At 44.6% G+C, this 24,416-nt stretch overlaps 1 protein-coding gene across 1 annotated transcript; it reads right to left on the bottom strand.

The window, feature by feature from the left end:
• Positions 1-4,702: 4,702 nt before the first annotated feature.
• LOC311100569 (zinc finger CCCH domain-containing protein 7B-like) lies at positions 4,703-15,020 on the bottom strand (the record flags this gene model as incomplete). The annotated part of the gene is made up of 20 exons (XM_084141475.1): positions 4,703-4,830; positions 4,945-5,071; positions 5,537-5,642; positions 5,984-6,198; positions 6,299-6,375; positions 6,513-6,694; positions 6,907-7,007; positions 7,116-7,321; positions 7,490-7,651; positions 7,857-7,956; positions 8,218-8,279; positions 8,573-8,861; positions 9,700-9,935; positions 10,104-10,146; positions 12,841-12,900; positions 13,714-13,794; positions 13,983-14,141; positions 14,441-14,638; positions 14,813-14,849; positions 14,962-15,020. 20 exons carry the CDS (start codon positions 15,018-15,020, stop codon positions 4,703-4,705), a joined length of 2,628 nt encoding a protein of 875 aa, XP_083997601.1.
• Positions 15,021-24,416: the final 9,396 nt, after the last annotated feature.

Below are 24,416 nucleotides of genomic sequence, written 5' to 3'. Positions count from 1 at the left end.
TAACTCTGACACCTCCTCCCAGACAGTCAGTTTTTCCCTTGATGAATCAGCGTAGGTTTACATTGAAGGGCTAATGGGGCAAAGGTAACTTCACTTTATCCTAGTTAAACTGGTGGTCGAGATGCCAAATGAAGCCACGTCACCTGACCAGTAGGGCTGTGACAGTCATGGAATTTTGGATGATGGTTATTTGTCTTTTTTTGGGGTTTTACAACGCACATTTTCTCCTCTCCCCCTGACTGCATGTTTTCTCATTTCCCGACTTCGCTCCTGACTATAGGGAGGGGGGCATTGCCTAGGCAACCAAATACTAGTTTTCTACAACACCTTGCTTGTTTCAGCAAGGTGCAACAAAGTTTAATCACGTTGTGAAGAGTCCATGTTACCGTGGAAACGGACTCAACCGCACGAATACCCGAACGTCCCGTCTTCAGTCAGTTGTTCCACACCCGTCGCTATGGGCGGGCCATAGGGGGCCGGGCCCGCCCCCAAAAATGCTTGTGCCCCCCCCCCCCCCCACTTGAGGGAATTTATTATTAAATATAGGTACTGTTGGCTAATAATAATTGTGCCGTGCCCTCCCATGCATTTCATATGCCCCCCTTAAGACTGAGGTCTGGCGATGGGTCTGAGTTGTTCGTAAATAAAAATAAACGGTTCTGAAAAAATGTAATATATCGTCAGCTACACGATTATGCGGTAATTGTGCCAGCCCTACTGACCAGGACTTGTTCATGTGGTCTGCGAAAACTCCAGGCTCTAAGCATACGGCACAGTATGTTTGAGTGGGTCCGAGTGAAGAGTCTGCGAGTACTGAAGCTAAAGACAGCTGCTAAATGTCAATGCCATATTATGAAACACTGTTCCATTCTGAGCCTACTCAGTCATACAGTATGTATGTGAATGTGTGTGTACATGTCAGTGCTGGCCACAGGTAGGACTGCCTGGCTTGCTTATGTAACCAAGAGACTACCATGCTATTTCTATCAATAAAAGGGAGGATAGGTGGGGTAGGGGGTCATTTTATAAATAAGATTTGTCTTGGGTAATCCAAATACATTCCACAACCATATTTATTTGATGACTTTCTCATAATGGCATTGACTGGCTTTACATTTATAGTCCTCTACCAATATGGCAGACAAATAGAGTGAACTACTAACTACCATGGACAAACAAAATGGCGTACTTACCATTTCTTTCCTATTTCAGTCTCCCTCTTTCTACATTCCTACAAGGGAAGGAGGGTAGGATTTGGTTGTAGATGTTTGTCCCTAGCTACATATATAGGGGGCTTATTTGTAAGGCTGAGCGACCGAAACGACCGCCCAGTTCCACCCCCCTGGACGCCTCTTCCCCAGAGCTAAACAACCTAATCACGTTCAGCGCATTTCTCTGCCTCATATTTCTGAACAGCTGAAATAAAAACCCTGCAGCGATTTGAACAAACATTTTTAAAATACATATATTTTGTAGGCTAATTTGTTTGGTTGTTTAGCGATCGGGAAGAGGTGTCAAGAGAATTCGGCCATGCAGCCACTCCGTATTTTCAAAGGGGCAACTTTGGGGGCTGTAATATAGGGGAAGGGCAGACATGTCCAGTACATTGACATCTGCAGCGTGTTAGAAATGCACTGAGGTTCAGATTGAAGTTAATAACAGCTAAACCTTAGTCAAACCCTTCAGATTATGGGTGTGCATTTTCTTATTCATGACTTTCTGTGTGTGCGTCGAACAAGGCGGTGCCTGTTGCATAAGCAGTTTGTCGTACTGTAAGGTGTGTTGCTACGCTGACGATACACAACTAATCTTCTCCTTTCCCCCTTCTGATAACCAGGTGGCGAATCGCATCTCTGCATGTCTGGCCGACATATCAGTATGGATGACGGATCACCACCTCAAGCTGAACCCTGGCAAGACGGAGCTGCTCTTCCTCCCGGGGAAGGACTGCCCGTTCCATGATCTAGCCATCACGGTTGACAACTCCGTTGTGTCCTCCTCCCAGAGTGCGAAGAGCCTTGGCGTGATCCTGGACAACACCCTGTCGTTCTCCGGTAACATCAAGGCGGTGACCCGATCCTGCAGGTTCATGCTCTACGACATTCGGAGAGTACGACCCTGCCTTACACAGGAAGCGGCACAGGTCCTAATCCAGGCACTTGTCATCTCCCGTCTGGATTACTGCAACTCGCTGTTGGCTGGGCTCCCTGCCTGTGCCATTAAACCCCTACAACTCATCCAGAATGCCGCAGCCCGTCTGGTGTTCAACCTTCCCAAGTTCTCTCACGTCACCCCCCTCCTCCGCACACTCCACTGGCTTCCAGTTGAAGCTCGCATCCGTTACAAGACCATGGTGCTTGCCTATGGAGCAGTGAGGGGAACGGCACCTCCGTACCTTCAGGCTCTGATCAGTCCCTACACCCAGGCGAGGGCATTGCGTTCATCCACCTCTGGCCTGCTGGCTCCCCTTCCTCTGCGGAAGCATAGTTCCCGCTCAGCCCAGTCAAAGCTGTTCGCTGCTCTGGCACCCCAATGGTGGAACAAGCTCCCTCACGACGCCAGGACAGCGGAGGCACTCACCACCTTCCGGAGACATTTGAAACCCCACCTCTTTAAGGAACACCTGGGATAGGATAAAGTAATCCTACTACCCCCCCCCCCCCCCCCCCCCCAAAAAAAAAAAAAAGTATAATTGTAAAGTGCTTATCCCAGTGGCTATAGGGTGAATGCACCAATTTGTAGTCGCTCTGGATAAGAGCGTCTGCTAAATGACGTAAATGTGCCCTTGAGCAAGGCACTTAACCCTAATTGCTCCTGTAAGTCGCTCTGGATAAGAGCGTCTGCTAAATGACTAAAATGTAAATGTAAAATGTGTGTGTGTGTGTTTGCATTCAGACTCTCGTCACAGGCGGTAGGTACTGTATCTGGTCTCTGTTGTAGTGGGAGCAGGGTCACCTATCCACAGCTCCAGGGCCAGCTCCTCCTCAGCATGACAACACTCACATATCTCCTCCTCCTGACAACCGCCGCCCAGACTGACACACACACACACAAATGAATAAAAAAATACCACTTGTCTTTAATCCTTAAGAAGTCTACTGACACACCCGTGGGTCAAATCTAAGTAACATAAAAAAAATCCACATCAAAATCCGTCAGTCTAAAAGCTAGAGCTATCAGGTTTTTGAAATGGGCTGTGTCTCAATCCACCGTATCCGCCTATGTCGGCCTTCTGCATCTGCGGTGGAAGGTGGCAGAGCTACAGCGGTGTTTGTCAGACCATGAGACATCTCACAAAAACCTATGTAGCGTCCGAACGGTTTGGCCTGCAAACTATTATTGCACTCTATTGAAAGGGGAGACTCTCACGAACACAATGGAGTTTTTCTCTACGACCCCCACAAGTGTCACGGGACTCTTCTGAAGATAACCCATTCAAAAAGGAATGGAAGTATGGAGGTAGTTGTGCCAACTAAAACAAGGGATTAAAAAAATAATATTTATTTATTATATCTCCTAGATATAGGACATAAAGTGCCTTCAGAAAGTACTCAGACCCCTTGACTTTTTCCACATTTTGTTACGTTACAGCCTTTTTCTAAAATGGATTAAATAAATTGAAATCCTCTCCAATCTACACACAATACCCCATAATGACAAAGCAAAAACAGGTTTAGACATTTTTGCAAATGCATAAAAAAAAAAAAAGATATACCTTATTTACATAAGTATTCAGACTTTGCTATGAGACTCGAAATTGAGCTCAGGTGCATCCCGTTTCCATTGATCATCCTTGAGATGTTTCTACAACTTGATTGGAGTCCACCTGTGGTAAATTCAATTGATTGGACATGATTTGGAAAGGCACACACCTGTCTATATAAGGTCACACCGTTGACAGTGCATGTCAGAGCAAAAACCAAGCCATGAGGTCGAAGGAATTGTCCATAGAGGTCCGAGACAGGATTGTGTCAAGGCACAGATCTGGGGAAGGGTACCAAAAAATGTCTGCAAGAACACAGTGGCCTCCATCATTCTTAAATGGAAGAAGTTTGGAACCACCAAGACTCTTCCTTGAGCTGGCCGCCCGGCCAAACTGAGCAATCGGGGGAGAAGAGCCTTGGTCAGGGAGGTGACCAAGAACACGAGGGTCACTCTGACAGAGCTCTAGAGTTCCTCTGTGGAGATGGGAGAACCTTCCAGAAGGACAACCATCTCTGCAGCACTCCACCAATTAGGCCTTTATGGTAGAGTGGCCAGACGGAAGCCACTCCTGTGCCAAGCTTGTAGCGTCATACCCAAGAAGCCTCAATGCTGTAATCGCTGCCAAAGGTGATTCAACAAAGTACTGAGTAAAGGGTCTGAATACTTATGTAAATGTGATGTTTTATGTTTTTATGTTTAATAAACGTGTTTTTGCTTTGTCATTATGGGGTATTGTGTGTAGATTGAGGAGGGGAAAAAACAATTGAATCAATTTTAGAATAAGGCTGTAACGTAACAAAATGTGGAAAAAGTCAAGGGGTCTGAATACTTTCCAAAGGCACTGTACACTTCCAAACCTTATGATTTATTTTTTGACTACTACTACTACTACTACAGCCCATAGAAATGCATTGAATAACACATTCATAAATAGCTAAAAAGACAGTCAGGTAAGGTAAGTCATGAGTACCCCATGACTTAAGCCACTCACCAATGATTAAGTGTAATCTGTCATCATAGAAACCTGTTTCTCCTCCGGAGGCGGGGTCATGAGGCTTCCATCAGTGCGTCTGTTCTGATTGGTCAGCGTGAGCCACATGTCATACATCAGCTGCATGTCCCGCACTGTGGACAGGAGGGGACATGGGTTAGCAACGCAAACAAATACACTGTAAATACACTTATTTGTTTGGCCATGATGCACACACAAAAATAGGAAAATAATGAGAGGAAAGCAACAGAAAGACAGAATCTTCCAGCTGTTGTTCTTCATGTACGTCCAGACGTCCCTCTCTTCCAGACTGTGGGCGAAGGAACAGTTCCCGATGTAGTGGCACTTCTTCTGCTTCATCACATGGACACACATCTAGGGAGACACTGCTTTATTACTACTTTATCACAGCACTTCATGTCCATATTGTATACTTTCCTGTGATTTTTTTATTTTTTATTTGACAATCCTTATAATCGGATGTCAAAACACAAGTGAAACGGATGCCGACATACTGGCCCTTTGTTACCGAAACCCTTTTCCTTCACAAGTAGTAGCAAGACAGATAGCTAACCTATTGTGGAACAAAGGCCAAGCTGCCTACGGGTGTAAAGAGGAGAGGAGGAGAGCTGTAAACAACATTGGCTGTATTCAGCATGTGAGAGGTCTGCTGGAAATGACTGCCTGATTGGAGAGATTAAAACAGACCCCGAGGGGAGGGAGGGAGGGATCAAAAGGATGAGAGGGAGAGAGGGGTGACTCAGTTCATACTTATGTGGGTGTGACTGTGTATGAGAAAGGGGAAGGGAGAAAAGAGAGAGTGGAGGGATAGAGACTTACGTCGTACTGCTGTGGGTATGTACGCGAGAAGGGAAGCGGCCGCACAACGACCCACTTCTTCTTCTCAAAAGACTTCACCAGCAATACCTGACGCTCCTTAGTCCAGCTGGAGAGAGGGGGAAAGGGGAAGACAGAGATGAGGAAGAGAGGGAAGAGAGATGAGAGATGGGTGGGAGAAAGAGAAAAGTGAGGGAGAAAGAAAGAAAGAACACATGATTATAGACTTCAATCATCAAGTTAGTGAAATTGACCATTCAGAGCAAGGTATTATGCATTTCCATAGAGTTAATCCTTTAAGGGGCCTATTTCCTTAACATTCCTTTTACCCTATTAATTACCAGTTCAGGCCTGGTCATGAATCAGATGGTAGCGCCTTCAGCCTAATATTGACACGAGAACTTCAGCACTTACCATCAGTGCAGATGTCAGTTTGATATAGTCTCTCACCTGTGCCGTGCTTTAGCAGTGCAGTACTTGAGGGCCTTGTCTTGTTCGTGGACCTGTCCGTCCCTCCAGCACTGGCCACCGACAAACTTCATCTTCAGGTTCAGCTCCCTGCCTCTCCCTCCTCCTCCTCCGGAGCCATCCCCTCCACCCCCAAGGTTGTCTCCCCCTATTCCCCCCACCCCTCCACTACAGCTCTGGTGTGGGACATGCATAGGCTGAGAGTGAGAGAGATTTTGTAAATCAGGCCCTTAAAACAATAGCCCAAATGATGTATTGTATTAGGAGACAAGGGCATCGTGCCCATCTCATGCTCACCTTCTGTCTCTGAGCATTTTGCTCTAGCCTGTACCAGTGCCTCTTGGACTCCTGTACCATCTCTTCGTGGGTGATACCTGGGAGAGAGAGGGAAGTTAAGAGAGACACACAAAGTAACAGATGATAGCATGAACTTTGGTTATTTTGCTGCAATCCTTAATAGCGTGTGTCTGTGTGTGCATCCATGCGTGCAAACACATGAGTACTTCTGTACCTGTGTCCTGCTGCAGTACCCAGCACTTGAGTTCTATGACGGAATGGGCGAACGAGCAGCTGTCCTCGCGTTGGCAGCCGTAACGCACCTCGTGGCGACACACGTCAAACTGGCAGAGGGGGTGCAGCGGGCGCACCTTACTGTAGCGCACGTTGGCAGAACGCACCACATGCACTAGGCACCTGAGAAGACAGGGATGAGATAGAGGGAGAGAGAAGGAGAGGGCAAGAGGGTAGAAGGGGACAGGGTCCAAGTAGCTGACCGGAATATTGTCTGAGGGAAATTGGATTTAGGATCCATTATACTAAGATAGTGCTTATTTGGATCTGATACAATGAAGGACAGAGAGATGACTGAAAAGTACAGAACTTTTTAGGTCTAGGAGAAGACTCACTTGTTATCGTCGAAGGGATGCCGGGCGGTGAGGTTTGAGCAGACAGCCAAGTTCTCTTTGCTGCGCTTGCTGATGATGCGAGGCTTACTGTCAAAACATTCCTGCAGAGAGGGAGAGAGAGCGAAACGGAGTGTGTATGAATGTTCTGTACATACAGAATACTGCGAAGTTCACCATGTGGAGGTATGTGTGCGTGCATCACACCCTACCTCACAGAGGAACATGAACATGCACATGTGCAGCTGCAGCAGGTGTGTGACGCTGAGTGCCCGTCTCTCGGTGCTGCCCAGCGGGTCAAACAGCAGCTCCCTGCTCAGAGCCCCCTTCCTCTCCTGGGTCCACACGTCTATCTCCTCCTGGCAGTAGGCAAACGTGCAGTTCTCCCCGTACTGGCATTCCTGGCGCTCCTGGACCTCTTCAGGGAGCCAGAGGAGGAACAGGAAAGGGGGATGAGATAGAGAGTACATACTATCACTGATGGGCAAATTCTGTTTAAGCAACATTAAAACTACTGCCAGCACTTCTGTGCTTATTTGAGTGAGCGAACATGCATGTACACACACACGTACCCACACATACGTACCTTTGCACAGCACGAACGCCCCCAGGAAGTTGTTTCTAGTGGGGCGAGGCCTGACCCTCTTCCAGGTGGGGTCTTCTGTGTTCTTGAAGCGAGACAGCAGCACGTCCCTCTTACAGCGGTGAGCCGCTTCCGGCTGGTACTGGTAGTCCATCACCTGCGAACCTGCAGAGAAAAGAGTAGGGGGACTTATCATTCAACTGCAACATTCAATTCATTTTTATTAAAAATACTTTATTTATCCCACAAGGTGCAATTATGCAGACATTGATGTAACAGACAACCTTGACTTTATACTGCTTAGTATAAAATAAATCCTCAACGTAACATATTCTGGAGGGGTAAAAGAAAGGTCAATGTAGCCGTGTACCTATTCGGCTGTAACAGGCATGGCAGGCCTGTCTGAACTCGTGGCTGGCAGCCAGTGGGTTCCGGGAGAGCAGGGAGAGGTTGGTACCTGCTGGAACATTCTGAGGGGGGAGACAAAGACAAACCAATCCATCACCAGATTAAATACATTATCTTCATTATGAAAAACCACAATTTACATGCAAGTTATCAGAACTAGGAATATCACAAAAGTAAATAACAACAATAGAATAAATGTAATCTGGGATTTAAAAGTATAGTAGGAGCAGCCAAAGACATCCATGTTGTGATAAACTCAGAAGAGAGGAGAAAGAAGTTGAGAGTATCCATCGGAGTGTTCAGGCGTTATGCCGCTGTCTTACTGCTGTGTGAGTGGAGCTGTGTTTGCGGATCCCAGGGATGAAGCTGTGAGAAATTCTTCCCCCTGGAGAACAGAACAGCAACACAAGGACACAGGTGGCCTTACAGCAGTGCTGCTGACAAGGACTAGCTTCAACAACCACTAACGCATGCCCCGAGGACTGTTCAGGGTCACTGGGCAGTCCCGGGAAGGTTTAAGTAACAGCTGATGCAGGTTTAAACTGTATGGTTGCAAAATAAGACTGGATAGTGGCAAAAAAAAAACTGCTACAATGGCTTTGCTGTTTTCAATATAATTGACATCATCAAACACACACCCAGACCCATACACCTTGTTCATATGTATCATCCACTCACCAGGCAAGGTGTACTCAGAGAGGGAGTCCAGCCCTCCAATTCCAGCCCCTCCTTTGCCCTCTGTGTCCCCAGCCCCTGGGGAAAAGGCCCCCAGGGCGTCCAGCGCCTGTGTGGAGGTTTGGTCCCTCTGGCCCAGTGAGGGGTAGGGCTCCAGGGCGGACATCTGGCTGACCGAGGAACTGAAGGCGGCGGGGGGTAGCTGGGGCGAGGGGAGGCTGGAGGAGTATGGAGGGTGCAGGCCCACAGCTGTGTTGGGGAGGTTGGTGGGGATAACGCCTTGGACTGGGCTCTGTGACTTTAAGAGAGGGAGAGAGAGACATATGACATTATCCATGTTATTCTATTTCTCCTTCTAGACCAGAAACGCATAGCTCTGTGTTCCATGTAATGTACTTCAGTGGTGGAAATTAAACCACTAAAATGTGCACCCCCTGTCAGACAGTGGTGGAAAAAGTACTAAAAAGTCATACTTGATTAAAAGTAAAGATACCTTAATAGAAAATAACTCAAGTAAAGGTGAAAGTAACCCATTAAAATACTACTTGAGTAAAAGTCTAAAAGTATTTGGTTTAAATATACTTAAGTATCAAAAGTAAAAATATCAATAAAACCAGACGGCACATTTTCTTGTGTTTTTTTTAAATTACGGATAGCCAGAGGCACACTCAAACACTCAGACATTAATTTACAAACGAAGCATTTGTGTTTAGTGAGTCTGCCAGATCAGAGGCAGTAGGGATGACCAGGGATGTTCTTGATAAGTGGGTGAATTGGACCATTTTTCAGTCAAAATGTAACAAGTACTTTTGGGTGTCAGAGAAAATGTATAGAGTAAAAAGTACATTATTTTCTTTAGGAATGTAGTGAAGTAAAAGTTGTCAAAAATATAAATAGTAAAGTACAGATACCCAAAAAACTACTTAAGTAGTACTTTAAAGTATTTTTACTTAAGTACTTTACTCCACTGCTGTCATGCAAGTCACGGAAATACTTTCTTAAATGTTCCTATATTCTACTGACTAATGTCTGTACCTCCTCTCTCATCAAATGTCTACTGATCAACAGAGGGAGGAACTCAGCACGGCCAGCATCCTTCCTTGGAGTGACCCTAGTAGCGACCCTCTCACCTCATTGACTTTCTTGGAGATGCAGTCCCCCAGCAGGCTGTCCAGATCGTCAGGGATCACACTGCACTCCTCCATGTGCTTCGACACGGGGACAGAGTAGGGCATGGGGGGCAGGCCCATACTGGGGCTATCTGATAGGTCAGCAAAGGGCGTGGCCACTGGGCTTGAGGGGTCATCGCTGACAGGGATGGGTGTGGCCAGAGGGGCGGGGATACACTGGGTGCTGGACAGATCAGCTGGGAGGGAGGAGAGGGATAAAGAAAAAGGAGGAATGAAGAGGAAGAGGAGATCGGGTCATGGAGAGAAGGTAGAGAAGGGAATTTTAGAGAGAAACGCTAATGACAATGCCAAAAAAATAGTTAAAGTTAAACGTAATGTTATGTTTTTATGGTGGGCTGCCATACCTGATGCAATGTCAGTCAAAGATTCTAGCCCATTGGAGGACATCTAAAATAAAAGAGACAAGGCTTGGTTAATCAAAACATTAACCATTCACCCCATTTGCCCGTAATAAGAAAGATAATTTGTTCATTCGGGATCTTTGTGTCGGTAAACTGAATTATGCGAGAAATGGCAGTGGAAATGCTTTTATGTGAAAATATTGCTATAATAACCATAACATAGAAGTAAACTTGAAGTCACGCGATGATATGGTGTGGTCCTCCCACTACGACTCGGGAAACCATGCACTTAGGCTACAGATGAAATAAGTTATGATGAACTTCACAGGGTGGTGAAAGTGCCCTTGATGCTCCTTTCCAATAAATATTGAGGCTCTTATTCTGGTGACATGATTATAGATGCTTGACTGCCATTTGACTAATACAAATATTCTCGCTCTTACCAATACTAACCTCATCATGTAGACTAACCTACCCGCTAGGGCTGTCCCCGACTAAAAAAAATCTTAGTCGACCGAGAGTAGTACTGTTCTTTCGACCAATCAATTGGTCTAAATGTTTAAACTTATTTTTCCATATATAGACATATACATCCTATGTGTTTGAATAAAATCAACTACATATGCACTAAGCTTGTCTGATGCTTTAAGAACACTGTTTGATTAAATAATTAAGCCACACGAATGGCTCACGAAAGAGCCCGATGGTCACACTGGTCACAGAAAATGACAGCGAGTGCCTGTGTGACTGGCGCACGTTGTCTCGCTCTCCTCCCTACTGCAGCCAAAAGGCACCACAGCACAGCAAGCGTTTGTTGCGCTGTCCCTGCAACATAATTTCAGCCATTTAGTTTCTTACTTGTTTCTGACTGAAAAGTTATGTTACCGAAATCCCTAATTTGAATGAATTAATGAATGATTGATACAGTAGCCTATATATTGAAATATAGGCATAAGAAAGTTATGGTATTAAGACTAAACAAGACACGCTCTTAGGCCTACAGCTCGATGGTGGTTATACAAGGCTACTATACAAAGCCTACTAATGCTAACGACATGACTTATTAATAATGATCATAATAATAATAATAATAATCATAATAACAATAATAAGGAGATCAAGAAAAAGGAGGGTATAGGAGCGAGAGCTGTGTACATATTATGTGTGACAAACAGGTGCTGTTAGATTACAATATAATTTTTCTGCCTGTTTGGAAGTGTAAACGACATTAAATAAATTATAAGTAATTTAAGAAGTTCCAAACTTCTTCCATTTAAGAATAATGGAGGCCACTGTTATCTTGGGGACCTTCAATCTTTGGTACGCTTCCCCAGATCTGTGCCTCGATACAATCCTGTCTCGGAGCTCTACGGACAATTCCTTCTACCTCATGGCTTGGTTTTTGCTCTGACATGCACTGTTAACTGTGGGACCTTATATAGACAGGTGTGTGCCTTTACAAATCATGTCCAATCAATTGAAATAAGGTATTTCTGTTTATCTTTAATAAATGTGCACCATATGGGGTATTGTGTGTAGATTGATGAGGGAAAACATTTATTTAATCTATTTTAGAATAAGGCTGTAACGTGACAAAATGTGGAAAAAGGGAAGGATCTGAATACTTTCCAAATGCACTGTATGAATAAAAGCATTCACTGTGAAAGTTGATACATGTAGGCCCTTCATATATAGGCTATGTGCAGCACTTCTTTAAATTTATCGAATCAGTTATTGTTTCTTGCTCAAACCGTGAGCAACACCTGTCAAACTCAGACTTTTCTCTCAAAACACAGGGATGTCGATTCGCATGGGACTAGTATTATCAGAAAACCTTGGAGTTCGCCAAAAAAACAGTAGGTTACTCTGGCTGGAATTGTTACTCTCCTGCCATGTACAAATTACTGACATGGCAGATTCGGACCGGACTAAAATTACAGATGTGGTGTTTTGTGCTTGTGCACATAATTACATTACCCGACCACTCCCAGTAAAACTAAACTAAACCAGTCCGAATAGGGCATTTGCTATTATGCACATAGCAACTTAGGGAAAGGTGCCAATTCTAAGGCGCACTGAAGATTGTTTGAGAACCACGGACAGTGACCATATCCAATGCAGGAGAAAGCGCATTTGTTATAAAATAATATCAGATTCATTAGTGTTGCACCATTATTTTCACATAATATAACCATATACAATTTCAGTATCACATGTCTTAGAGTGATGGACTGTGCAATGGATTAGTCCACTAAGACAAGCGTGAATCACACAGGTGTCTTGTGCACCATGAAAATGTTTTATACAATTGCGACTGCTCGACTAAAGAAATCTCGGTCAACCAACAGCCTATCGACCAAACAATCTACCAGTCGACTAAATGGGGTCAGCCCTACTACCCACACTTTTGGCTAGAGTGCACGTGCCAAGACCAGAGTAGACACATTTGCTATTTAACGCAACAGTTTTTGTGACAAAACTAATCGGTAGAATTGAAAATGCGATGGAATCACATTGAACTTTAGATTTTTAACTCGGTACATTAAAACTTAAGCAAAAAAGTACATTGTGCACAGATTTTTATCCGCAACAAGTCCGTTTGGTGGAAACACACCACTGGTGGGAAAATTCACATATTTTCTTTATGCAGATTTTTGAATATTCGCATGAAAATCTGTCGCCAATTGGATGGAAACCTAGCTAATGAGAAACTATTTTTCCAAGACGAGAAGACACTCACCTCTCCTGCGGGTGAAGAATTATCTCTATTGCTCTCCCCCCCTGATGTTGAGGACTCCACCTGTAAAGAGAACAGTATCACTTATATGGACCACAGCAGATACAGTGCATTCGGAAAGTATTCAGACCCCTTGACTTTTTACAAATTTTGCTACGTTACAGCCTTATTTTAAAATGGATGAAATTGTTTTTTTCCCTGAAATATCACATTTACATAAGTATTCAGACCCTTTACTCAGTACCTTTGGTAGCGATTACAGCCTCGAGTCTTCTTGGGTATGACGCTACAAGCTTGGCACACCTGTATTTGGGGATTTTCTCCCATTCTTCTCTGCAGATCCTCTCAAGCTCTGTCAGGTTGGATGGGGAGCGTCACTGCACAGCTATTTTCATGTATCTCCAGAGATGTTCAATCGGGTTCAAGTCCAGGTTGCTTTGTCTTGGCTGTGTGCTTAGGGTCGTTGTCCTGTTGGAAGGTGAACCTTCGCCCCAGTCTGAGGTCCTGAGCGCTCTGGAGCAGGTTTTCATCAAGGATCTCTCTGTACTTTGCTGCGTTCATCTTTCCCTTGTACCTGACTAGTCTCCCAGTCCCTGCTGCTGAAAAACACTGTAGGGATGGTGCCCGGTTTCCTCCAGACGTGACGCTTGGCATTCAGGCCAAAGAGTTCAATCTTGGTTTCGTCAGACCAGAGAATCTTGTTTCTCATGGTCAGATTGATGAGGATTTTTATTTATTTAATCAATTTTAGAATAAGGCTGTAATGTAACAAAATGTGGAAAAAGTCAAGGGGTCTGAATACTTTCCGAATGCAATGTATCTGTCCTGGCATGTTGATCTTTGAGTGGATAGAGAGTCAGAGGTAACTAAACTCACCTGAGGGCTGATGTAGGCCTTACGAACCTTCAGGCCTAGTTTATTAGCCAGGTCCTGGGCCAGTTCACCCACCTGCCTGTCCTGTATGAGAAATAAAGTACATCCCATAAACAATACGTTTAACTGACATTTTTTACACATCTAAAGAAATGTGAGTAACTAAAAGTATGTAGTAGAATAAATTGGTGATCCATATTAATCCTATAAGGATTAATCATTTTAATTTAACTATGGTTCAGGTGCTCAGGTGCCCTGTGGCCTTGACTTACATGTGGGGCAGTGAGCAGGCATCCGGTGCCACACTCATAGGCCTCCCGGAGTCGGCCCAGCTCCCTTAGACAGAGAGCTTTTCTGTAGAGCGCCCTGCGACTGCCCTCACACACGCACAGCGCGCTGTCGCAGTCATGCATGCCCAGCTCAAACTCCCCCTGGGGGAGAGACAGGGAGAGCGAGAGATATACAGAGAGAGAGAGAGAGAGAGGCAGACATAAACAGAGACACAAACATAGAAAGAGGGAAAGAGAAGGGAGGTGGAAAGGGAGAGAGAAGATGGGGACTGGATGTAAAACCTGACTGGGAAGTTGTCTGGGGGAAATTAAAATGTGGGATCCATTTTGTTTAGACAAAGTGCTTATTCAGACCTGATATAATTATTGGTTTAACATAACTTTTGAGACATACATAAGCTAACTAAAAATGTTAACATTGTTAATTGTGGGTGTCTTACAAACTGAAAGTGTGCCGCTGCCCTGTTGACATAGAGGCTCTCCAGAAGCTCAGGGGGGATGACCAGTGCCTCTGCCTGAGCATAGCGGGCCACGTTGACCCCCTCACTGTAATGCTGTGCTGCCTGCCTCCATTCCCTATCCCGAAACACTGTGTTTCCCTCATCCAGCAAGTTACACACCAACTGGGTCAAAAAAGCCTGAGAAGAATAGGAGGTGGTGGTCGGAGTGAGAGAGATTGTGAGGATGATAAAATATAATTAATAACTGAGATAAAGCGCAGATTTGTGGACCGACACATTTAATGACAGGCAGGTGGCTTCATAAATTTGGGTCAGGCAAGAGAATAAACATTGAATGAAACAAATTGGTACCTCATAACCCTCAGGCTCAGGGAAAGGCAAGGAGGACCTGTAGAGAAAATGTGAGATATATTAATCAGTGTCACCACATGTACTTTATGTGTGCTTATATGTGTACTGACTATAAGGAAACATTTTTTAAAAATCTCAAGATGCCTTACTGAATAAAGCCCATTGCTTTCTGGATTTCCTCCCTTCGTTTCTGTCGTTCCATATCCATTGCTAAGGAAAGGAGAAGGTAACAATAAAAAAAATGTTATAACAATCACAAACGTGCATTATTGACAAACACAAATGATGCTGTTGCCACAACCAACCAGTGCAGAGTATCCCCGCGCTCGCCTAAAGAATTACTCGGATTAGACAGAGTAGCTGCAAATACAGCAGTATAAACTAAAATAACTAGTTAGGTATCTGATGAACTAAGAAAGCATAATCCATGTATAGGAAATGTTCAAATGTTAATTTTAGACAGCAAAAAATAACACCAAAGATTTCAGATGAAAGTTACAGGATAACTTCGAGTGGCTAACGTTACCTTTCGAAATAGCTAACTTTAGCTTGTTGCTAGTTACTGTAGCTAATCCACTGTAAAATATTTGGCTTGTTTACCCACGTAGCTAGCGTGATCTGACTTCAACCAGCAGTGACTTTAATATATATATATTTATATTAACTAGCCACTAAATATAGAAAATACATAACAGTAACTAGCTATATCAGCTGGCAACTCAGCTTACTACAGACCATATGTTTGATTATTTATGGAGAGGCAATTTGCCTGCAGCAGGGACAGCATCGCAACACCGGGGCTAACTAGGTAGCCAGAGTTAGTTAGCTGGCTAGGTCAATTCAAAATAACAGTGACAACTGACTGACAGATATACAGCTTCATAACTGTTATTTTGTAAATTCGTCTTCTGTGTAAGGTAGCTAAACTGACTGTACATTAGCATGCAAGCTGCTTACGGCAATAAATTAACTTGATTTAAAGTGTTTATCTAAAGAATTTATAAAATATTAATCCTCTAGACACATATTTATTTGTCCACTTTCCCGGTAACGGGTTGCAGTATCTGGACGGAACATGTGAGAGTTTTCACCCAAAATTCTACACAGTTCTTCGCCAGTGAAGTTGCGCTCAAATCAAGAGATTATGAGACGCTTGGTCCTTTAGAACTGTGGGTTGGTTGAGTGTGGCTATTTCCAATATGACCACTAGGGGGCAGTTGCATTGATGAGCAAGCAGAGTCAGAGTTGAGTTCAGAGTCAGAGTTGACAGAGAATGGAATAAATGTTTATTATATTCATAAATTCCTTTTTGATTGTTGAACAGATTTTGAAGTGACCTGTCGAAAAAGTATTGAAATTATGCAAAATGTGACAGACTCTTGACCTGGTGGTGCAGACAACACAGTAGCTACACGATTTTGGTACAGATAACCCCTTTTGAATAGATTGAAAAATACACATTACATTAACATTTTAGTCATTTAGCAGACGCCTTTATCCAGACCGAGTTAGTGCATTCGTCTTAAGATAGCTAGGTGAGAAAAGCACATGTCACAGTCAAATAAGTACATTTTTCTTCAATTTTAGTAGCTATAAGCAAAGTCAGTGCTAGTAAGAAAAGACAAGTGCGACAAGTGCAAAGTAGGCAAGGGTGTAAGTTGTACAGTAAATGCATATACATGTGGTGATGGTAAGGGGATGGAAGTTGGCAGTCAATAATAGGGTATCATCATCACTGTCACTGAAATGTCTTCTTTTGATTTTTACCACACAGGTTCAAGAGGTTATATTTTATTGCCTAAAAATGTATACTTGTTCATCCTCTTGACATGTTATTTCCAGAAGACCTTTCGCCCACACATCATGTGTGCGGGTTGCAACCAGTTTGCAACTCCACTCCACAAGACGGCGGCGGTAAAGCGTAATCTAGTTAGTAGGCCATTTAAGAAAAAAAAATACAGAAGAAGACAACACCGACGTCACAGAGTTTCAAAACTAAGAGGCGTAAGGTAAAAAATTATAAAAAGTAACACAATAAAATAACAATAACGAGGCTATATACAGGGGGTACCGGTACCAAGTCAATGTGTGGGGGGTACAGGTTAGGTGAGGTAATTTGTACATGTAGGTAGGGGTAAAGTGATATGTAGCTAGTAATTTAACCTTTTTTAATTATTATTATTATTATTATTATTATTTCTCGCTGGTATGAAAGATACGTTCCTTATGTTTCCAAAACCGTACCGCAAGCAATGTGTGTTAACATTTAGAGCAGGGGTGTCAAACGTCCGGCCCGCGGGCCGGATCAGGCCCGCAAACGGGTTTAATCCGGCCCGCGAGATGATTTTGTAAAGTATAAAAATGCGCTGCAATTTTTCAAAAAAATAAACTGCTGTTCCAATTGCGTCCACTGGGTGGCGCAATAGCAATTGTGTTAAGCAAGCAAACTGTTTATACCGGGGCAGAGCAAGTAGGTCAAGCACGTGCAGCCAATGAGCTACTTTGTTTTGCCCGCGATATTTATTACGGCTTCTACTTTTAACATTATGTGCTTTGGCACCCTCATTGCCCCAATATGTCTCTGTCAAAAAAATGAAAAGTGGACGCAGAGTGCAGAGTGTTCCAAGAAAAATGGTCATCCTCCTATTTATTCACGGAATTGAATGGGAAAGCTGTATGTTTGGTGTGTTCACAGCATGTTGCAGTGCTGAAAGAATATAACCTTCGTCGCCACTATGTGAGTCTTCATGCCGACAAATATGACAACTTTCAAGGACAGCGGAGAAGAGAGAAGGTGAATGAACTGTTGGCGGGTCTGAAGAAACAGCAGTCTGTGTTTACTCACAGCCGAGACATCAGTGACGCTGCAGTGAAAGCTAGCTACCTCATTGCTAATGAAATCGCAGTGGCTTCAAAACCATTTAGTGAGGGTGAATTTGTAAAAACATGCATGATGAAGGCAGCGGAGATTGTGTGCCCTGAAAAGCGTCAGGCTTTTGTAAATATCAGCCTGACAAGAAACACAGTTGCAGACAGGATTTACGATCTTTCAGTGGATTTGGACAGCCAGTTGAAGCAAAAAGTAAAGTCATTCATTGCGTTTTCGGTTGCAATTGATGAAAGCACGGACATTACAGATGTTGCACAACTGGCCATTTTCATCCGCGGAGTTGATGACACATTGACCGTCACCGAGGAGTTCGTGGAGTTGGTGCCGATGACAGATACAACGACAGCAGCTGATATTTTTACCGCACTCGTCGGCGCGCTGGACAGGGTCGGAGTGGACTGGTCCCGCGCTGTCAGCCTGGCTACAAAGGGTGCGCCCTCAATGATCGGGAAAAAAGCAGGCGTTGTGACAAAGTTCAGAGAGAAAGTGCAATCTGCAAATGGAGGACGTGATTTTTTGACTTTTCACTGTATTTTGCACCAGGAGGCTTTGTGTTGCAAGTCATTAAAGATGGATAACGTCATGAAGGTGGTCATCCAAACTGTTAATTTCATCCGATCCAGAAGCCTGAATCACCGTCAGTTTGACAGCCTTCTCAGAGAGAAAGACCACATCTATGGCCTGCCATACCACACTGAGGTAAGATGGTTAAGCCGAGGTGCTGTGCTGAGGCGTTTCTTTGATTTACGAGAAGAAATTGAACAGTTCATGGAAGAAAAGGGCAAACCAGTGTTAGAATTTCATTCCGCAGAATGGATGCAGGACCTTGCATTTATGGTGGATGTTACAGAGCACCTGAATAACTGCAAGGGCGCAACAAAGTTGTCACGCAGTATTATGACAGCATACGTTCTTTCAAGTTGAAGCTGTCATTGTGGGAGACGCAACTTGCCGGTGGTGATGCAGCTCACTTCCCGTCTGAAAAATGTGTGCGCGACCCAACATGTGGCAGACATGAAGCGGTTCAAAGATAAAATAACGGGACTGTTACGGGAGTTTGAGCAACGCTTTCAGATTTTTGGTGAACTGGAGAAAGACTTCAACGTTTTTTGCTCGCCATTCACCGTGAATCCCTCTGATCTGCCCGCCAGCATCCAACTTGAAATAATAGACTTGCAGTGTGACTCGGATTTGAAGGGCAAATTTGCCGCAGCTGGCTTGGACACATTTTATCAGAATCTCTTGCCAGGTTACCCCAACTTGACAGCCCTCGCTGCAAAACTGTTGTGCATGTTTGGAACCACATATCTTTGTGAGCAAGTTCTCTGTAATGAGCATAAATAAAACAAAGCTGCGCTCAAGGCTCACGCACAAGCACTTGAATCACATCCTGAAGTTGGCTGCCACTCATGATGTGACGCCTGATATTGATGCGCTGGTGAAAGCTAAAAGATGCCAGGTATCAGGAGTCAAATAAACTATGCAACCCCACTTAAAGTGCTGCATGAGACACCCTGATATAGTTCTGTGATCTGTGATATACTTCTGTGAATCACTGAGGCATTGTGTGTTTGTGTGTTCTTTGTCCTCAGAACTTTCAAATAACTTGAGGTGTTTTATGATTAATAGTGATGTTGTGCTTTTGGACACACTGTCCTCAGGCTCCAGCTTTATGTTTATATGTTTTTATGTTGATGTGCTATTGTTTTTAATTGATTTTATTTTATTTGTATATTTAACCTATTCTTGACTCTGTGGTTCTTGCACTTGTTTGGGGAACAGGATTTCATTATTTTTATCTACATTTCTGCCTGAGAAATGACACCCTGATATAGTTCTGTGATCTGTGAAACAGTTCTGTTAATCACTGAGGCATTGTGTGTTTGTGTGTTCTTTTTCTTTAGAATTTTCAAATAAACTTCACGTGTTTTATGATTAATAGTGATGTTGTGCTTGTACTATTTTGGACACACTGTCCTCAGGCTCCAGCTTTATGTTGTATGTTGATCGTATTAAAACAAAGAAAACAATCTGAAGTTGTTGTTTTTAAGTTATATATACCATGATTTTTCCGGTCCGGCCTACTTGGGAATAGATTTTCCTCCATGTGGCCCCTGAGCTAAAATGAGTTTGACACCCCTGATTTAGAGCAAGCGTCGGGGCTCTTAACAAAAATCCCCCAGCCAGAAGATACTATCATTAATAGGCGCTATGATGGGGTAGCAGCCAGCTAGCTAGTCACCCTAACAACAGAATGGTACTGCGTTCCCTTTTCCCATTATGTTTGTTAGCTAGCTAGCTATGTAACTCAAACCCCATGTTACCTGGCTGAGTAGTTGATTCATAAACTCAGCAAAAAAAAGAAACGTCCTCTCACTGTCAACTGCGTTTATTTTCAGCAAACTTAACATGTGTAAATATTTGTATGAACATATTTATTTGTGGTCCTCTGTAGCTCAGCGGGTAGAGCACGGCGCTTGTAACGCCAGGGTAGTGGGTTCGATCCCCGGGACGACCCATACACAAAAATGTATGCACGCATGACTGTAAGTCGCTTTGGATAAAAGCGTCTGCTAAGTGGCATATTATTTTTATTTTTATTATTATTTAACATAACAAGATTTAACAACTGAGACATAAACTGAACAAGGTCCACAGACATGTGACTAACAGAAATTGAATAATGTGTCCCTGAACACAGGGGGGGCCACACCAGTCAGTATCTGGTGTGGCCACCAGCTGCTTTAAGTACTGCAGTGCATCTCCTCCTCATGGACTGCACCAGATTTGCCAGTTCTTGCTGTGAGATGTTACCCCACTCTTTCACCAAGGCACCTGTAGTTCCCAGACATTTCTGGGGGGAATGGCCCTAGCCCTCACCCTACGATCCAACAGGTCCCAGACGTGCTCAATGGGATTGAGATCCGGGCTCTTCGCTGGCCATGGCAGAACACTGACATTCCTGTCTTGCAGGAAATCACGCACAGAACGAGCAGTATGGCTGGTGGCATTGTCATGCTGGAGGGTCATGTCAGGATGAGCCTGCAGGAAGGGTACCACATGAGAAGTGATGGCATGAGCATCGGAGGGGGCAACGAAAGAGTTTTGAAACACTAATTGTGTGACTAAGGTCTTTCATAAGTACTTACTTACTTAGTTAGGCCCATCACTCCTTCGGGAGCATAGGACATTAACAACTTTTCTCCATCGCACTGTTTTCTGGTCTACTGTTAGGATGTACCACAAACTAACCAGTGTTATGTTGTGTCTGTCAGATCCTGGCGGCAGCGTTGACTGAGTGTCATAAACAGTCCAGCGCTCTCTGTGCCCCCCTGAAATTGAAAGTGTTAATAGCAGGCAGAAACCGCTTGGTACAGACAAACTGACACAAATTTCTACTTTGTCATTCTGTGTAATACAGACATTTCTCTTATTCACTCACCAAGCTTGGTCTAATACCTTTCCCTCTTTCTCCTCAGATCTCTTTTGTGCTCTCTCCCTCCCACCAATTTCTCTCACACACACTGTTTCTCCATCTCTCATTCACTCACTCACTTACTCCCTCACTCGGAAGCCTAGAGGAGGTGCACATGCTCCAGAATGGGATCAACCATGCAGGGGTGATCAAATCAAATGTATTTATAAAGCCCTTTTTACATCAGCAGATCCAGGCTCTGTCGTAGCCGGCCGCGATCGGGAGACCCATGGGGTGGCGCACAATTGGCCCAGCGTCGTCCAGGGTAGGGGAGGGAATGGCCGGCAGGGATGTAGCTCAGTTGGTAGAGCATGGCGTTTGCAACGGCAGGGTTGCGCCTCACGGTGGCCACGCACACCAGGTCCACTGCCTCCAACTTAATGTTCTGAGCAAAGCCGTGACCCGAGCTGTCCTGTAGAACACACGCACACCATAGATGCAGAATTAGAATAGTGTTTCCCAAACCTCTCTTTGAGTACGAATAAGCCAAAATACTGTAAGCTGGGCACCTGTATGATACTTGGTAGGTAAAAAGCGCTGTTACCGTGTTGAAGAGCCATACTGGTGCTGCTATGGTTCCATTCTCCTCCAGGTATTTGGCCCAGGTGAAGATTTTCCAGTCATAGCCTGGTGGAGAAGATGAATATCCCACTGGTGTAAGGGATATGACACAGCATGGGGAACCACTCACTTCATTCTTATCATATATTCACCAAGCAGGTGGTGTTTGCCCCAAAAAGTAAACCAGAGCAACAAGAAATAGGAAGAGAGCGAGAAAGTAGGGGAGAGAGAGTATGATATTACCAGGGAGTGGTGAGCTGTATGTTGTGATTTTGGCAGTATCCCTTGGGTAGAATGGCATGGGAGGAAGCGTGGTAGCAGGACCAGTCAGACCCATCACCTGACACATCTGTGCCATCAATGCCCACCATGAGGTAGCCATCCAACAGCACCTGAGAGAGAAAGAGACCTGTTTCATCAGGTTGAATCACTAGTCTGCTAGCTAGAAGTAGCCATTATAGCGAACTCCTGTTACCTTGTGTATAGTGGCCACACAGATGTTGCCCAGGTTTAGAGGGTTAATGGCCTCCAGCTTCATGCCCACCACAAAGAAGCCTCCTTCCATGTACATAGTCCTGGGCTATAGGGGGGTCATAGTTAGGCATAGCGGTGCTATGAAAGGTTTACAGTCATGAAACAAACATTTGTGGCATGCAGAAACACTGTGCTCTATTTGTGCTTCTTTGGCCGACTCCACTGGTGTAAGTTTGTTGTCATGCCAAAATGTCAAAATGTCAAAATGTCAATATAACAGCAAATAGTGGGGCCTGTGTGTGCGTGCATGTGCTCGTATGCGTGTTTCTCCACACGTCCCTCAGTTCTTACCTGGTCCAGTGGGTAGCTGGAGCTTGTATCCGGTGACCTCACACCAGCCCACAAGGTAGATATCTGGTGACTGGATGTCCACCCACAGGTCAAAGTCTGGCTCCCAGCCATCAAAGTGCAGCAGCCAGCCCACACAGCGCCTCACGGTGGCCACGCACACCAGGTCCACTGCCTCCAACTTAATGTTCTGAGCAAAGCCGTGACCCGAGCTGTCCTGTAGAACACACGCACACCATAGATGCAGAATTAGAATAGTGTTTCCCAAACCTCTCTTTGAGTACGAATAAGCCAAAATACTGTAAGCTGGGCACCTGTATGATACTTGGTAGGTAAAAAGCGCTGTTACCGTGTTGAAGAGCCATACTGGTGCTGCTATGGTTCCATTCTCCTCCAGGTATTTGGCCCAGGTGAAGATTTTCCAGTCATAGCCTGGTGGAGAAGATGAATATCCCACTGGTGTAAGGGATATGACACAGCATGGGGAACCACTCACTTCATTCTTATCATATATTCACCAAGCAGGTGGTGTTTGCCCCAAAAAGTACCGTAAACCAGAGCAACAAGAAATAGGAAGAGAGCGAGAAAGTAGGGGAGAGAGAGTATGATATTACCAGGGAGTGGTGAGCTGTATGTTGTGATTTTGGCAGTATCCCTTGGGTAGAATGGCATGGGAGGAAGCGTGGTAGCAGAACCAGTCAGACCCATCACCTGACACATCTGTGCCATCAATGCCCACCATGAGGTAGCCATCCAACAGCACCTGAGAGAGAAAGAGACCTGTTTCATCAGGTTGAATCACTAGTCTGCTAGCTAGAAGTAGCCATTATAGCGAACTCCTGTTACCTTGTGTATAGTGGCCACACAGATGTTGCCCAGGTTTAGAGGGTTAATGGCCTCCAGCTTCATGCCCACCACAAAGAAGCCTCCTTCCATGTACATAGTCCTGGGCTATGGGGGGGTCATAGTTAGGCATAGCGGTGCTATGAAAGGTTTACAGTCATGAAACAAACATTTGTGGCATGCAGAAACACTGTGCTCTATTTGTGCTTCTTTGGCCGACTCCACTGGTGTAAGTTTGTTGTCATGCCAAAATGTCAAAATGTCAATATAACAGCAAATAGTGGGGCCTGTGTGTGCGTGCATGTGCTCGTATGCGTGTTTCTCCACACATCCCTCAGTTCTTACCTGGTCCAGTGGGTAGCTGGAGCTTGTATCCGGTGACCTCACACCAGCCCACAAGGTAGATATCTGGTGACTGGATGTCCACCCACAGGTCAAAGTCTGGCTCCCAGCCATCAAAGTGCAGCAGCCAGCCCACACAGCGCCTCACGGTGGCCACGCACACCAGGTCCACTGCCTCCAACTTAATGTTCTGAGCAAAGCCGTGACCCGAGCTGTCCTGTAGAACACACGCACACCATAGATGCAGAATTAGAATAGTGTTTCCCAAACCTCTCTTTGAGTACGAATAAGCCAAAATACTGTAAGCTGGGCACCTGTATGATACTTGGTAGGTAAAAAGCGCTGTTACCGTGTTGAAGAGCCATACTGGTGCTGCTATGGTTCCATTCTCCTCCAGGTATTTGGCCCAGGTGAAGATTTTCCAGTCATAGCCTGGTGGAGAAGATGAATATCCCACTGGTGTAAGGGATATGACACAGCATGGGGAACCACTCACTTCATTCTTATCATATATTCACCAAGCAGGTGGTGTTTGCCCCAAAAAGTAAACCAGAGCAACAAGAAATAGGAAGAGAGCGAGAAAGTAGGGGAGAGAGAGTATGATATTACCAGGGAGTGGTGAGCTGTATGTTGTGATTTTGGCAGTATCCCTTGGGTAGAATGGCATGGGA

This window comes from Coregonus lavaretus (genome assembly GCF_964263955.1).
Source record: "Coregonus lavaretus genome assembly, chromosome: 25".
NCBI lineage: Eukaryota > Metazoa > Chordata > Actinopteri > Salmoniformes > Salmonidae > Coregonus > Coregonus lavaretus.
Note: the sequence above shows the minus strand (reverse complement) of the source record. Positions and strands in the feature narration are given on the sequence as shown.